General features: G+C 37.8%; 1 protein-coding gene across 3 annotated transcripts in view; it reads left to right on the top strand.

Moving 5' to 3' along the window:
- The window catches only part of LOC108729863 (RNA-binding Fox protein 1), a 161,552-nt gene that overhangs the window by 81,010 nt on the left and 62,360 nt on the right, over positions 1-18,182 (top strand). For all 3 annotated transcript variants that reach the window (XM_018459202.1, XM_018459204.1, XM_018459205.1), the window contains exon 5: positions 8,874-8,966. In XM_018459202.1, the coding sequence (XP_018314704.1) occupies positions 8,874-8,966 (93 nt within the window). The remainder of the gene's footprint in view (positions 1-8,873; positions 8,967-18,182) is intronic.

Here is an 18,182-nt window from a genome sequence, read left to right as displayed (position 1 = left end):
ATACAAATCTGAAAATAATTTTATTGCATCATCAAAATAATTACATAGGAATTTCAAGCATGACGAGCACTGCTACAAAAAGTTTTAACGTGCAACTAGCAATTAATTTGAACGTCTATAATTATTTTGATGATCAAATACAAAATTATTTTCAGATCTGTATCTACCTAAATTTTTAGATACTTCAACAAAATCGTTCTTTCTATACTTTTTCTGTACTTTTAAAGATGTTAAAGTATATTAGTACATCAGAATCACTTGATAATTATATAATTGTAAAAATAATGAAAATTAATTCAGCACACAAACGATTCATCGTGTGTAATAAAAAAATTAGAATATTATTATGTATTTAAAGTTAATGGCATCGGCCATTATGGGATCGTAATATTTCTTGCTTACGGATTCGCAGGATCCTATCCATATTGCCTGTCTGTTCGATCGTCGTGTTCTTTTTGTCGTGTAACTCCTAAATCATCGTAAACACGCGTACAGTTATCATGTGGTTAAGAAGCCAGTCCTCTCATTCTCGAAAATGAATTATGCCCTAAATTATTTTATATCGTTTTTAAATCGTATCTATCCTCGTATCTATCCCACTTGTTTTGTTTAGCAGCATGTTTTGTTTTTAGTAGAATTTTACAATTTTTATTATTTTACAATTTCTCTTCTTTTATTCTCAGCTTTTTTGACGTTGAAAGAATAGATAAAATATTGCAACGATATTGTTTTATACATCGTGAACGTAACGTTTCATGTTTGATGTAAAATCAAACTATGCCTGTTTTATTTTATTGTATAAAACGTTTTCAATGGAAAGTTAATTCCATTAAAGGTAGACTTTATGAATTTTCGAAATGTATTTTTACACGTTTACGTTGGGCATTAAAATGTCGTTGTATAGATCACATGGATTAAGAAAGTAAAATAATTGATAAAAATTTTTTCGATTTTTAAATTCTTCTACCGCTATGCAAACACAGGATAAGAGGGTACACTTCTGAACGAAATAAAATTTGAATCCAAATTCGAGTTTCAACTTTGATATCCTTGATCTTATTGTGTGGAGGGTATTGAAGGAGAAAAATGAATGAATAATTTTTCGAGACTAGTAAAGATATTTCGGCTATTTTTGCCGAACTTTTGATAAACTTTACTTACCTACTGTAAGTAAAAATACCGGAGGTACAAGGTAAAAAGTACATTACAATGATAGTAAATTTATTCGACTGATTATTACTTTACAATAAAGTAAATCTTACTATTCTTAAGACTGTAAACACAAACAACTCTCAAAACTATGTATTTTTTTTTTACCACGCAGTAAAGTACATTTTGTCAGCGCTAAGGCAAGAAATACTCATTGATAAACTAATTCTATTGAGAAGTATGGTAATTTATAGATTTACTTCACGGAACGTAAAAAATACCTTGCAACTTGGCTATACGACGATCGTTCATTTATTAGAAAAATAAAGTAAATGTTTACATAAGTAGACGCCTGTCCCTATGGATCTGCCGGTTTATAAAATTTACTAGAATCCTAATGCATATTAATTTACATTTTTCTTCGTATACCAAATAAGAAAAATTAAATTTAAACTTCGAAAATAGGATTCAAATTTTATTTCATTCAGAATTTGTACCATGTTCGAAATTATACCACCTTATCCTACATGAAGAGGTATAGCAAGCCAAGAATAGACTGAATACGACGGCCGACGACCGCGAATTATGGAGGTGGGATGCTGAGTGCATCGACGCCATTAAGCGCATTGCAACGCGTTGCATATTCTCGAGCACGACACAAGTCGTTAAACACGCGTGACCGCAAAGACTGAATGTGTCTTTTGACATCGCGTCCGCAATTGCTTTCCGCAAGTACGTTCCGTCGCAAGTACGGAATTTCGGTGCTCGTCCTGCACCTGGTTTCAACGGCGCGGCGTGACGCTCGCGTGATCAATCGACCGTGTTGTACCTTTTGTCTCGCGTTGTTGTCCTTGTCGTATTATACAACTGCAACATATTTTGTTGTACCGAATGGGGAAACTTCATTGTTATTGGCTGATTAACGAGCATTTTCTCTGCGCTTAATTAATATATCGCTTCCTGTTTTCAAGACAGTGAATGTCCATTTATATCGCGTGTTTGATGGCTGAATGCATAATAATTTTCATGGATCATTGATTTATTTGATTAATTGTAAGTTGCAAATTACATCAAAGACATGACGTATAGACACAACAAATGACAGATGAACGGAAATTTAATGACGAAATGTAACTAATTAGATTTCATGATGTTCTCTGTATTTCTGCCTTTTATCTTCGTCGTGCGGGATTCATATTTATATTCTACATTTTTTGAAGCGGACAAGGAACAACGACAGGTCCTGAAATTAAGTCGCGAGTCGCGAGATAAAAGTTCACCGCAGAGTTTGCGGCTGCAATATTTTGAATTGCACACCGCAACGTGGCGTGTAAGATGACAATCTGCGAAGCATAATAATTATAGCTGGGCGTATCAGTCGTTTCCGCGGTCGCGAGTGTACGCGGTTAGTTGTCAGCTCTAAACAGCCGTGTAGTCATGGCTTTCTTGAAAGAAAGCCCTGATTAATAGCAAACGTACAGCTTCGCTAAACAGACCACCCTGGAACGAACGATTTTGCCTCGAGCTACTCGTGAGAGTAGCGACATTGAAACGAAATTTAAATTACGTATAGTTACGAATTCGGCAACAACGAACGATATTTCGACTTGAAAATTAATTTCTTGGAGAGGACACATTATTCGACTCAATTCTCTAAACTCGAATAGTTTTTATTTTTTGTTTTATTTGTTATAATTTCGATTCACAACCTTGACTATGTTAATTATTACAATATTCGTTATACGCACTTTACACGGTGCTTGTCACTTTATTTGATAAATTATTTCTCATCGTAACAAGGGTAGAGAATTAAGAGAACTGATGCTAGAACTTATAATTATGACGCCGTCATAATTATATCATAATTATACCTTCTTGTCGCGTTGGATGAAATCTTAAGTGCGCATGCTATAATATATATATTAAAATCGTCGAAGATTTCAACGTTAAGTACATTAATACTCGTATCGTAGAGAAAGCAATTTCTTGTAGTGTTCACGAAACGCGCGCGTTACGTCAGCGGAAGTAGAACGTATACGTTTTGTATCGCCCACTTAAAGAGATCCCGGTAGAATTCTTGGTGGATTAATTGCCTGATGCTTATTCTCGAGTATCCGCGGCGTGCACGCCAGCTACAATTTTCCGTAGCCCGATAAGACTCTAAGGAAGTTTTCGCTTGGCATCGCGATCTCCTCGTCACGAGAACACCGCGGAGCTTGAAATACATAGGAAATACGAGCGGCCCACCGCTGGTTTTAACTCGCGATGCTCGTGAAAATTATCGTGAAAAAAAAGCTTCGATGAGAGATCCTCGGCACGATACGCTCGCATGCACTATCTTTTCCGATTCCGAATTGCAAACGAATACGAAAAGTTACGTTCTATGACACGCCGTTTTACGTTGGCTGTTTCGCGCAAAATATCACCGATCGTGAAAATAAGTTTTTATTTTGTGTTCTGTTACGGTGCAATTCAGAATAATTTGCATTAATTATATAATCAAAGCAAGAGTCATGTTTATAAATTATGAAATGTACGGGGAATTTATCTATATCGATGTTATTTTTATACGAGTGCAATAGAGTTTTTCGTAAAATTAAAAACTGAGTTCAAAATCTCTCTTTTCAAAAATAAAATTTTATAAAGAAAATACCTAATTCGCATAGAAATTTCAATTTTCCGATAATGAATTTTCGATACATTATGACATTGATGTGAATGAGATTTTAATTGAACATTTATTATACTTTTCCTAGTTTAAATTAAAATCGTATTTGCATTCAGACTCACTAAAAAAATTATTAAAATTTTAATACTGAACAAGACTTATCCTCGCATAATGCTTGCGAAATTTTTGGATTATGGATTTTGATACATTTTCACGAATGAATATTACAATTTAATATTATACCGCGATATTATTATTATATTCGCAATGGGACTCAATGATTTAAATGTTACATTTTCTTCGCACCACAATTTTCTGTCAAAACGGAAAATCAAATTCGGTAGCAACGCGCTCTCCTAAACTGTTAACGGTTCGAAATCAATTCATAACTGTGCGATGAAAAAGTCGTTACGTATGCATTGAATATGCAAACAAATTTTGTTGCGATTCGTGCAGCCGTATCTTTGCTTGCGAATCCTAAAAATATCGACACGTCTGGCGCGGCACGATCATTGACATTATAGTAATTTCCCAAGCGAATTGTTATCTCATTCGAGTCATCGCGATATGAAAACAGCGTTATGAGAAACAGTGACACAAGTTGCGAATTGAATATCGTTTATTACAACATTACTAAAACGGTTTATAAACATTTTATAAATGAATACTTGAGAGAGAAAAGTATTTTGCAGAATGCCAGGCATTTTTAATTATGTACGTGACAGAAAAGATAGATAGAGATAGGAGAATACGAATTTTAAGCACATCGAGATACTATTTTTGACCTTTTAAAATTTTAAAGTCTAATAGATTATACAAGATGTTGCCAGAGCTACTTCTTATTCATTTATTCGTTTATTAATTTTAGAGGAAAACAGCTCACTAAGAAAGAGCTCTGTGAGATGCTTGTATAATCGTTCACATCATTAAAATGTACTTACCTTATTATTATTGCTGTTTCTATGAACATCTGATTTCACATACATAGGATTTCCACAAAACTAAAATACAATAATACACCTATTCTGCGGTACAACGGACGAAGAATGTAACGTATTTTCTATTTTTATTTTTTTCTGCAGATGCTTAATAATTCTGAACAAAAATGTTGGTTTATGCCGTAATTACGGGTAGCCATCAGGTACACTTTAAGTTAAGTGATCTTCGTTGAAAAGACCTAGGCTTGTATCAACTTCCCGCGCTACCTATGCAAAGGGTTCAGTCATATCATTAATTATTCGCGCCAGTCCGTTGTCCTGCGACATCCATTTCCGGTTACAAAGGAATCCCTCGTGTATATCTTGTCTGTTTGGATTTAGTTAACTCTTTGAGTCGGTGGTCCTTTTCGTCGGACGATAATTGACATACAATTGTTATATATCCTACTGCGTTAGTCTAACGAGACTCCAACTGTAATCTAATACGCTTTTGTGATAATTGTTATAAACGAATTAAATTGTTGAATACTCGCATTTATTGATCCAGATACTCGAAACTATTGAAGAGTGTATTCATTATGTAACTTACATAAAAAATTATCTTTATTGTTTCTTTACTTTCCTATTCTGTGTCCATTATTCGATAAGTGGCAAATATCGATTATGAAGACAGGGAGATATTGCAAGGTGTTCGGTGGCGCGGATATTATTAAGGACAGAGACGCCGGATTAAACCGATGACTTTGAAATATCGCGGGTCCGACCTTCGTGCGCGCTCACTTCAGTTTTGCCACGTCCGACCCATAAATCGCATTTTCCGCGGTATTTCGAGGAGCGAACTGTATCCTTCACCACTGATTAGAAAACTTCGCGCTTCACCGTTTTCGCTCTACCCGAGGCCGTATTTGATTTGGCTTTAATGCGATTTTTCGCGGTAACAGCCGCAGCTCGTAACCACTCTCGGCAACAACTCCGTGATCCGAGGAGAGTGAAACGTATGACGCGGAGCGACGAACTCGATTATCTTGCCGTTCTTTTTCACCCTGACGAAGAAGCCGCTGTTAGCTTTCTCCCGCCCAAACTTCAATTACCTAATCCTTTTAACGATAAAAGCATCTCCGATTTCAGTGCCGCATCAGGCGGAACTATGCAGTAAAATATCGCAGAATTCACGCGAATTTTTGACTTAATAATGATGTTCTTTGTGAGATTTACATAACTATTTCCATCTATTGTAGGGGAAATTAAACCTCGGTTTATCTCCATTCACAAAAGCACAGATTTCGTGGAGTTATATTTAATGGGAATGATATAAGATATAAGATCGATGTGACGTTATCCGGAGAAACGCTGTTAAAAATTGACGTATCATGACAGCGCAATCAATCACGATCGTTTTTCTTCGACACTATCATGATTGCTCACGTATTTATACGCATTCGGGTTTCTAAAAAGCTGGAAAGTCATTATTTATATGTTTTCACATGCGTGTGTTACTAGAATTATTTATTTATTTTTAACGATTGTATACCTCGCTACATTTTTTAAATATACCTATGCTCAATTGATATTATCAGCTTCTTGATAAAATTCGATTCGTTTAGTATTTCATTTTATTCGGTTTTTCACGTAACTACAGCAACCTTTAAGTTTTTTTTGCAAAAGTATTAATAACGAGGTCACAGCGATGATAATGGTCGACGTGTACTCGCGTCTTCGGTATTATTCCGGTGACTTCATGAATGCGAAGGGGAGAGAGAACTTACGCCATGATAATGTTCAACTGAGTCGACAGCGGGTTATCATGGGGCAATATCTACGGTGGCTAGGGGGAAAACTTGACTGTGCTCGAAGCAAGCGGACACCCTCGTGGCAGCGCAATCGATCGTGCTCTTCCTTCGTGCGGAACTCGCGTTCTCCGCGACATGAGATAACCGTCGTGATGCGTGGGAGCGTGCCATGTATATCGATCTTTCTCTACCAAGTTCTTCCATTCAACGCTCTAAATTTCTTGGAATGAACTCTCACTCCAAGAGAATGAAAATACAGCCATTTTTTCTAGAAAAAGAATGAAAAGATATTTCACTTCTTGAAAAAGAGTGACAATTTTTAAGAAGTGAAATATTTTCACTTAGAGTGAGATTTCATTCCAAGAAATTTAGAGTGTATACGCTGCGTGATATATTACAGCAGCGTATATTTCGAATCTAAAAAAAAGAATGACAAAGGGGTTCACCCCTTCTCAACAACGATCACGATTCTAATCTTTTTACGCCTCATGCTCAATTTCCCGTTATTCCTCAGCGTTGACAGAAAATTCACACATGCGTGGACAGTGACACACATACATATGACACGTTCTACGCCCTTCCTGTCCTTCACGTTTACCCTCACAACTGACTAACTGTAACCCCTTTAGTCAAATTTTTTTTATTTTTTTGTTTATTTTTTCTCGTACACGCACCTCTCGATACAAGCAAGAATCTTTAATGATATGACGATGACCGTGATATGATATGATACGATATGATATGATATGATATGATAATGAGATGATTAATGTGACCATGATCATGATTTCTTACCATGATTTTTATATTTACTTATTTGTTGCACGTTGTTTGGTGCGTCTCCGTAAGCAGTATGAGGCGCTCGCAGACCCCCCTGGTCGTCGACATTTCGAAACAGTGCCCCCCATCCCTTGAAGTGAAACGAGGAATTTATGTGAATGTCCCCGTGAAAATCCTTCGATATTTTAAAAGCGATTCTCAATCCTTTCAAGCCCTCGGCCCAAAAAAGTAAGAATCCATATCTCGCCGTCAGTTGTAATCTTTTCATTTTTGTGAAGATAAAGATATTAATTTTATTGCCAATTAGGTTAATTTAATTTATTAATTTTATTAATTTATTAATTCATTTTTCTCTGTACACGTATTATAATTTTAATATGGCAAGATCCAGACAGCCATGTATGCCATTGTAGGATTAAACTTTAACATTTGAAATATTTCTGTGACACTTGACTTTTTAATAATCACTGATTAATTGTCTAAAATCGTTGTGATTTTTATCCGGTTTTATTAAACAACTCTGGTTTTGTTTCTGGACATTAAGCGCGCGAATTCTTAAAGTTTTGTCCTGAAACTCTGAAATAATAAAGCGCGGAAGACAGGATACGAATAAATGGATAGATAGCTATTCCTTTTAGTTTTTGCAATAGCGGTGGAATAAGAGAAGCGCGAGATTGACGGGAAATAACAAAAAACGAGATATCCACGGAAGCTTCTGTCGCTTCGTCGCGTCTCGAGGGAGCCTCGGGAATTAATTAGCCGTGTCTCGCGCGACACATAACGCTCCAGAGAGGGAGACGGCTATTGTGCGTCAAAGAAATAAATAGGGCCGGCTCGGAGAAGGAAACGCTGGCAGGGCTGAGGGTGATGGAAGGGTTCAAAGAGAAAGAGAGTAGCACAAAGGAGCTGGCCGGTGTTGCCCGCGGCGAAACGGAAGAATCGAGCTTTCTGCGTCTTCCGTCCAATCTTCGATGAGAATGGGACGAATCGATCCTCTATTGACTCTGTTCGAAAATCCGTTTAAAGATCGGGAAAAGAAACTAAATGGTCGAAAAGTGTATCTCGCACGTAATTCGCAGATAAACGCGACGAAGCTATATATTTGTCTTTTGACATAAATAAATCTTAACATTTTTTACACTTCAAAAAATTCTCGATTTTTTTGTCATACTGTAGTAAAAATATAATTAAAAATCGCGACGGAAACGCGCGCGCTCTTTACCGCATTAAACGAAATGAAATCGTCGTAGCGCGAGACGGGGGTTGCTTTTTTTTATCAGTCACCCTCGTTGCGCCCCGACGATCCTTTTCGGAGTATCCTCCATATATGTACATCCCTCCTCGCCCTCCATCTCCACCACTTACCTCGCTAGTGTGTACATATATTATATGTACGTAAATGAAATATATACATATACGCGCGTGCGTGTTACATGTGCACGCGCGCGCGGAAACGAAATGTCGGCCCAGCCAGTCGGCTTTTTGCGGAGCGCTGGCAGTCTGTAAGTTGAGTTTAATGCATGTTGTTTTGTCTGTCCTTGCATGCAGGGATTCGGTTTTGTAACATTCGCAAATAGTGCTGACGCGGACCGGGCACGTGAGAGGCTACACGGCACCGTGGTTGAGGGCAGAAAGATTGAGGTGTGCATGAACTTTCTTATACTTATATATATATATATACATATATATATACATCGCTATTAATCTCCATTGCGAATAGATGTAATCTTTTGCTTTTTTTCCAGGAAAGTGGAGTGGGTGCATTCCTCTGCGGAATGCGCGCACTCTCGATGTGAAACGGCGACCACGATCTAGAACTCGATTCATTTGATTATATGACGACTTCATAAATCTGTCTGTTTAAGTGTACGTTTTCAAATTTTGTCGAGTAACAGTGGTCGCCTGATACTTTTAAGTCCGGTACTTTGAGTCCCGAATGTCCACTGAGGTTATCAATTTCCCGGATGAATTAAATGGTCGTAAAATAATTTAACAATAAATGAAGTTTTATTGTTAAGCTCGATAAAAAAAATCTCTATTTATTGCGAATGTTATTTACATTTTGATACATAATAGCATTAATGTTGAAGTCAGATGGATATCCGCGATGCAAAGATCATTAATTTAAGAGACTAGAATAAATCGCTATGCGATCAAAGGCACGAGATGTCAGGCTGACGACGCCATCGTAGAAGCGACCGTTTTCAAACGGCTACGATTCGAGCTATCGACAGTCTACGTCGCGATTCCTTAGAGTCTTTGGTAAAAAAAAAAAAAAAAGAAAGAAAGAAAGAAAGAAAGCTAGAAATACTTAAATCGCAATATAATTAACGGAACGCGAGTTAATTTCACGGGCTCGAAATCGGATAGAGATAGAGAGATAGGAGAGAGGAAGGAGAACGAGAGGGGGACGATCTCGGGTCGCAGGGACTTGAGAGAAAGAGATTTCTCTCGTGGCCTGGATCAATCTGACTGATGGCCACTCGTGGATTGCACCGAGTGGCGCGCGAGCTGCTGATTGGCGAGACTTGATCTCTGCTCGAGGGCCTCGAGTGATCCACAAATTCTCGTTCCCGATTGGCCGGTCACTTCGCTGGTGAAAATCTGTACGCGGGAGAAAGTCCTCGTCGCGATCAATACGCGACGATCCGTTCGCGAGACGGATTTTGCTATTATATGTATATGTATTCGTCTTTTTCTTTTCTCTTTCGCGAAATGGTCTTAATTTATTCAGTGCATTCGCTCATACGAGGAATCGTAACTGCACCTTCCATCAGTACGTCTCGAGCTCAGAAATTACCTTTGCTTTATCGTTCATTTATGTCAATTATCATATACAGTAGTTGATTTGATAAGCTCTGTCGGATCGATCGAAGATAAACGAGGCGGTAAAATGTGACAACGTATTTTGTCAAAATGGTACTTTAAATTTTATCATATAAGTAGAAGTATATCGTAATAATATAAACAATTTCATAAATTGATAAATAATTTTGTAAATTTAAATCGGTTAAGCAATTAATTCGAGCTTAATTCGAATTGATGATTGCATTCATTTGTTTCTTTCATTTCGGTTTTTTTATATAGGCACGTCGTGCAGAATTATAAACTCTAATAATAATATACGTAGTTAACAATTAAAAGTGGCCGTATAGATGCTTAGCTATAGATGCAGCGAAATAATTTCGCTCTCACTAGAAATCTTCAGACATTTTCATTTATAATACAGCCAGCCCTCGGCTTTGATTACCGCGTACAATTTTTGTAGCTCCCGGCCAACCACGCGACGATCGCAGCATCTGCTGCGTCGATGCTGATATCAAACAACAACAGCCTAATTGAACAACTCGATTAATTATCTTCTCACATGGCGGCACTGCAGCAGCTTGTCGGGCTGCGTCAATCTCGTCGCGTAAACCATCGCTTTAGCTTCATTTAGCTGATAACCGCGTCTTTGCAATATATCGTTTAGTGTTACGCCAATGTACGCGAATGGAGAAAATCTTATGATGAAAATCGAGAACGAAGTTAAATCGAGAAAATCTTTTCTACGAAAGTCTGTATTTACTCCACTTACATCGATAATTCATTCTATAAAACTTGATACAGCTGACGGGAAGACTTCGTTTGCGATTTTTTTTACGTTTAAGACTACTGTCAAAAGGACGACGCAAAAGTAATCGTTTCCGAGAAGATAGCACATCTTCGTCTGTCGTCGTTATATTGCTTTTCGGACGTAATAGGATTATATTCTTGAATCACGGCCAGTGATTACTCCTTCGGATTTTTTTCCGGTTCGATAATAGCGTCCGTTTGATCAAGCAGGCCTTCTTATTGCGACTTTAATGGCTCAATTAAAGCTTGAAAGCCTGACCTTTTTTTGCGACTCGTCGATTTACTGCACCAATGGAATTCTATTCGCGATGGTTTCGTAAAATTACGTAAATTTTCAAGCAGGAATTTCGCAATTCCAAGACTCTTTTCTCAAATCTTTAAATCTAACTTGTCATGAATTTCGGAAACTGGATGACAAAATTGTTGTCGATTTTTTCGCCTCGAGGATCTTCGTAATATTCAAAGCGAATAAAAAGAGAGACGCATCAGGGTTGCTTGCCAACGCGGATTCAAAACTGTCATGTCGAGCTGTCGTATTTTAAGTGCTTGCTACAAATCCGCGCTGTTGTTAGTACTGTCATCCTTAAGATCAGTCTTGTAAACAAGAAAAGGGAAGATCCACGTTGGTGGCATCCCGAATGCAAAGTGAGCGAAGTTGAAGGGGTGGACGCGCTCGAAGCAACGCGATAGTCGTCGAACGACGAGTAAACGAACCGCATACAAAGGAGCTGGAAAATCCGCTGATTGGACGATCCGGCCGTTGTGTTGGGTTCGGTTACCATGAAAAAGAAAGTAACCAAAAGCACAAAAGCAGAACAAAAGAAAGACAATTGCAAAATACGATTGTGTCTCACGCAGATCTCCTGTTATTCCATAGAGAGCTTCTGCGCGAAAGAAAGAGCGGGTAAAAAGGTAGAAAAGAGAGCGAGCGAAAGACTCGTACTGAATAGTCGATTGAAAAATCTGAGAGAGCGAGCGAAAGAGAGAGAGAGAGAGAGAGAGAGAAAAAGAAAGAGAGAACAGATGGTCGATTCGATAAGATCGATCCATCAGTCGGGAGAAAGAGCGAGAAAGATTAACGGGCAAATGCTGATCGTGGGACACTGAGGAGGCCACTGAAAAAGGACCTCGCGAAGTGTCCGAAAAGGTAAGGAAACCACCGCAGCGGGAATCGTTTACCGGCAAAGCAAAGACCGGACTCATATGTGTATATAATGAAAAATACAACTCGCACTGCCCGCTCTCTCACGCGATACACAAGAACCGTGCCATGGTCGATTTTCACTGATAGATTACATTCTTATTTCTCCCTTTCTCGATTACTTTTCCACACTCGTTTCGCATTTTTAGCATAAGCGAATGAAATTTTTAATAGCTTTTTTATCAAACTATCTTCATCGAGATGTACTCCTACACTTCGGGTGACGAAGTAATCAAAAAAGAAAACAGAGAAATCGTTTTAATAAGAGTTATATAAATTTTATAGAAAATTGTATTTGGCAGCACACAAAGAAATACTTGACAGTTTGCGGACGAAGTAGGACAAAATTGCTTTGAATACTTCGTCATCCAAATTTATTTTTTTATTTTACTTTTAATTGTTAATTTTTTTAGTCATTTACTCGGTGTTCTTTTTTTCGACTGGCACACGCGTAGCGCTTACTTTCTCCTAAAATGAAATCCTACTTGCGATACTTATGATATAACTAATAAAGTATATAACACTCTTTTATAATTTATAATACTAGGGTAAACTGTGTAGATGTGTAAGGAGATAAAACTTACAAAAAAGGCTCAAGTACTTTCGCAAGTGGCAATCGAGACAATCGAAAAAACATCGCGTTAATTAGATGTGATAATGGCGTAATAATGATATTTCTTCCACGAGCAATTTGCATTTTATTTGTACCTTGCGATCGAGTTTTTTTTTTTGCAACAGAAGACAACCACGTATGCGGGTATGAAAGATCTTTGCACCGCTGCCAATTAAAACGCGCGAGTGGTTTTAAAACGATTATATCTCGTACGTCATCACTCTTGTATGGCGACGTTTGACCCGTTTCACTCGAGTGCTAAGCACCCAGGCTCTTTGTTGAATTTTCTAAGAGCCGTCGTAGAGCAAGAGGTTAAAAAAGAGGCGTGGACGCTGAAACGCCGGTCGAGAATAACGAGATGGCAGAGTATAGCAAAAAGAACGAGCTCTAACGAGAATTCTTTTACGCGTAATTTTCTCACGAACGTGGCGTAGCACTTTAATTGCGGAAGAGATTAGGGAGCGATCTTAAATTAGAGACCGCGCCTTTTTTTCAAGTTTTCCGCGTAAATTTTCCGCCAACAGAATTCCAGAGAGACATGGAATAAAAATTCGCGACGTCTAGCTGAAATCTCCCGAAACGAGAACCAATGTATTTATTGAAGCAATTATAAGAGGGACAAGGGGAAGAGTTAAGGGACACACAATTAGCCTTTCGTAAATCTCTCGCGATATTCCCTGAGGGAGAAAAACACTTTATTAGTTAATCTCCCCTGAGAGACTTTGCCAGCACAACTTTTTAATGTCCGGATCTCCTTCAAGCTTTAAATAATTTCAGACACTAAGCCGGTTCGGTGACTTTGAAAATTAGATTCTCGAATAAGACGGGAATTCCAAAATCGACCGTTGATCATATTAATTAGATATGCGATTTCGTTATTTCTTTCTTCGAGATAACGACAGCATGATTCGGCGAAGATTGCTTTTTCATGGATCAGCAAGCGGCTGCGCTTCGCATATTCACGTTTCACACGCAATTTAACGCATGGTCCGCACCCTTCAGCGGACAGGAGATTAACTCGTTCGTAAAATTTAGCGTCGTTGATCGAGATGTATTTATTCATCAATGATGCATCCGGAATCAAGAAAATCGAAGAAATGGAAAAATTAAGATGAAGAAATATAAGGAGAGTTAAATCGTTGGGAAGAGATTTATGTGAATACAGAAGTTTTTGACACGGAAGAAGTTTATTGGAACATTGTTATTGGTACATACACGTCTGCCAAGCGTCTACGATAATGATAATAAATATTAACGCAAATGCTAATGTTGCTTCGCGTCTATAAACTCCCCGGGCTCCACAGCTCTGAAGCACAAATTCGCCGGAAGCATAATTCATATGGGAAGATACGCGGAAGTACGCGCGGCTTGCTGCAGTCGACGGGTATTACAGATTACAGAATAAAGAGAGAATATTGTTTTCCGAGCGAAGCGGATTTTTGCTCGTTATTAATTTCTAACTCGCGACGAAACCTCTTGTCGTTGGACACGAGTTTTGCATCACATCGTGTTCATCTCCATATTCATTCCGCGGCCTTTTTTCACTTCCCTCGTTCGTTATCTCCGTTTCTTGCCTCTTGCGCAACAAAAGGCATATTTTTGATAATCGAAGAATATTAAACAAGAAGATACTCGCAGAAATCGACGCTATTTGAAGATCAGTATAAAGTACGTTTCGTAACGCTTTTCTAACAAGAGACAAGATGTTCACAGCAACGAGCAGATATCACATTCAATGGCTCATTATCTTAATGAACGCCCTTTGTAATCGTCGCTCCGTATTGTTCCGCGCGTCGACTCGTTACGTCTTTGAAGGCTTGACTGCCTTCGTTCTTGCGCTGATTTTCTTCTACTTTCTTCTTGTTCTTCTTTCAATTTCCGGATAGAAGCTCCTTCACGAGTGAGTTGCGATTTTTCACAAGATTGAGTTAAATTCGAAGTATCTTACAATAACTTTTCTTTCATAATCGTGTCGGAATTGAAGTGTTTTGGAAAACCGAGCACGTAGGCAGGATATTCTTTGATTAAACGCGATGAAATTTTCGTTCTTCCTATGTATGCTGCCATAAATTTTTTATTTTATCACAGTTGATAAGTATATAGTATTCATTTATCTTCAATCTTTTGCATATATTACATTAATGGATAGCGAGTTGAGATTATAAAGATGATCCTTCTTGTCTCTGACATTCCTGTCTGTCAAGATATTACCCGAACATTTGTTTGTAATAAAAACTGGAGTAGATTCATCGATAGGGCAAAAAGCGTCGCGTGTAGCGGAAAATCCACACAGAACATTTGAGTCGATCGAGTGGGTGATAAGTGCTTATGGCAGTTCAGCTAAGGAACAGCCTCGAATGCATAATCCAACGCGATTCATTGCGCGTCATGACAAATGACACAGAGGCTGCGGAAGCCTGAAATTATGTCGATCCACTAGGCAAGCGAAGAATACAGATTAACGAGCAAGAACTGCTAAGAGAGAAAACGACGAAAACGACAAGCAGTATCACCGAAAGAAAAGCAGCTCTCCTGCAGCTTTTAGCGCACGAAGCTGGCATTTCGTGTCGAAGCCGCGTAGGGGATAATGACGATGCTAATACCGTAAGACGATCTAAAATAGACAGGAGGAGATGTATAAAAAGAGGTACTGCGAGCAGAGGACGAATAAACAAACATACCACGAGCTTCGTGATGTATAAGCGAGAAATTTTAGAACGTTTTCCGCGCGTATCTAAAGAAGTGAAATAAATTTGAATATATAAATAGTGAAATGAAGAAGGAATATTACTCTGATATAGTCATCGAATATAATGCTTTAATGTGCACATTACGTATGCGCTACAATTTACATAACCAGGGAAAATAAATAGACCACAGTTCACTTCCTATACACACTGGAAAAAAATATGTAAAGTTACATAAATATTATGTGTAAAAATCCATAGTGAAAATATACAAAAAATTGTGCATTTTCACAAAAATTAATATATACTTTTAATTGTGTGAATATATCTTTATATTAAACAAAAAATTACAATAACATATTTAATATAACGGTAATATATTATCATATATATTTGCATTTTTATGTTCGTATATCTCAATAGCGCATTACAAAATTTAACGTAATCCATTGACGAAATAATACTTAAATATTTCTGTAAACTTAATCTTAATTGTAAATTTGTTTTTGAAAATTGTTTAAGTGTACTTATGAGAAGAATAATTTTATTTGTAAGTTTTGATTTTACTTTAAATATGTGTAAATATACACTTTTAATAGTAGGTCCCAAATTATGTACTATGATTGTTGTAATTTTACATATAAAATTTTTTCAATGCAGAGAATTACAATTACAATATTCTTGTGAATTATGTTATATGTTATCCATGTTTTTTATGCGAGAAATATTTTGCGCTTATACGATCGCAAACGACGTAGAAGACAAGATGAAGATTTTTAAGGCTCGAGGGGCTCATTGACGTTGCAAGAGAACGAAAATTATGGTTACTGCACGCGCAACATGAACGTGATTTAACGAGCTTGGCCTTGGTGGAACGGTTGTTGGTTAGGGGTCGGAAAAAGCTCTTCCTGAAGATGTAAAGGAGTAATTGACATTCTGGGTCAACGACGACGACGACGACGACGACGACGACGACGCCGGAGGATACGATGCTTTTCGCGGTAACGTACAAACATAGCACTAGCAAAGGCAGATCGACGAATCGACGATTAAATCGCGCATGAAAAATTCATACAAGGTTCCGCGAACAGAATTGGAAAGAAGCATTTCCACATGATTTTATAACTCATTGAAAATTCAACCGTGATGAAGATCCAAAGGAAGAGACTGTATAAATAACGTAACAAATTTCTTGAAGTTATAATCGCGCCGCATGTTTGATTAATGTAAAAAGAAGCCACCTTTTTTTCTTCATTTTATTTGTGAAAATTTACAATTTCTGCAACGGTATCCATCAAACTGCAACTATGAATTATTTTATTCTTTGCATCATTTCTTTATTATTGCAAAATTTATCTTGAAGATATTTTCGAACCGAAATGTTTACGTTTGAAAATGAAAGATATAAATATTCGTCTGTATATATTTCCGCGTACAAAATACGTCATATATACTCAGTTAAAGAGCTGTGTAAACAAACAGCAGTTCAGAAAATACTCAAGAGAGTCGTGTAACGGATTAGAAGATTGCAAACGGATTAAAAAACATCGACGGCGAGAAAGTCTTTATCTGATTATGGACAAAGCAGGGCGAAGGAGCAGGTTCTCCATCCAGAGTCATACGGGTGTAGCACAGGTATCGGGTTAGTAAGCATGCAAGATGACCAATAGAGGGACGAAGGAGGAGGGAAATAGGACTTTGATTACCTCGTACATTTTCGCCGCACGATCCTGGCATGACCCGGTAGAAGTAACGTCTGGTCATAGGTTACGTACATCGCTTCCGGTATTAACGACAGGTACCTTACCGTGCCACTCTCGAACGATCAGCCTCGTAGTCCAGCGATGGTCGAGTTTTCGGCCTTAGCAAGTCAAATTTATGCAGATGTCCGCTCGTCGAAGGCGAGCAAGCAAGGCTGCTCGAAATTTCCAAAGTGCCATTTCGCTTATTCGACCGGCCGCCGGCCGTTCTCGAAGGTAGCTCCTAAGTCTGAGTCGAGCCCTCCCTCTCGAATCTCCCCCTGTGATCCCTAGGACCGAGATAAGTGCTTGGGAAACGTGGATTCTCCAGGCAGGAGTTGTCGGGGAGAATCGCGTCGATTGTTAAATCCTTCGAATGCCGATCGTCCTTGTACTCGGGTCTTGATTAATGCGGCCATTTTGCCTTCATCGGTCTGCTGCCCGCAGCCAATTGCAATGTGCGGTGGTAGTATTATGCAGAATAGAAGTAAATGGTATTTCATTAAGTTGGAAATTGACGCAGATGAGATACGTACATATTTTTTGATTTAGAAACTTTGAAAAAAATTATTTATCTGAAGAATAAATTTCTCGAGTTTACATACCACATTGGTATATCACATTGTCATATTATTATTACAAGAAATGTTGCAAATTACGTAAGTTTAGTTAGCAATTTATAAAGAATATCGTACTATGTGTTGAGATAGAATATCGCAGTTTGTTGTTGTTACACACATTGAGCAACCTTCCATCTACAATCTGTCTTTTTTGGCACAAGCGAGATTTTACTCTCAAATTTGTCCGAAATGAGGGAGAGGGTGGAATATACGGTTCCCTAATTGCTAATTGTAAGTTATACATTTTTAAACAAATTTCCATTTTGTTCCTTACAGTTTTATTCAAATTTCAATTTTTATTAAATAAAGATTTTAATATTTAAAATTATTAAAAAATAGGAATGTTGTAATCTTGAATTTTTTCATACTTTTTGAAAGCAAA

This window comes from Mycetomoellerius zeteki, unplaced genomic scaffold (genome assembly GCF_001594055.1).
Source record: "Mycetomoellerius zeteki isolate Tzet28-1 unplaced genomic scaffold, Tzet1.0 scaffold80, whole genome shotgun sequence".
Taxonomy (NCBI): domain Eukaryota; kingdom Metazoa; phylum Arthropoda; class Insecta; order Hymenoptera; family Formicidae; genus Mycetomoellerius; species Mycetomoellerius zeteki.
The sequence above is the reverse complement of the archived record's forward strand: the minus strand, read 5'-3'. Positions and strand labels throughout refer to the sequence as shown.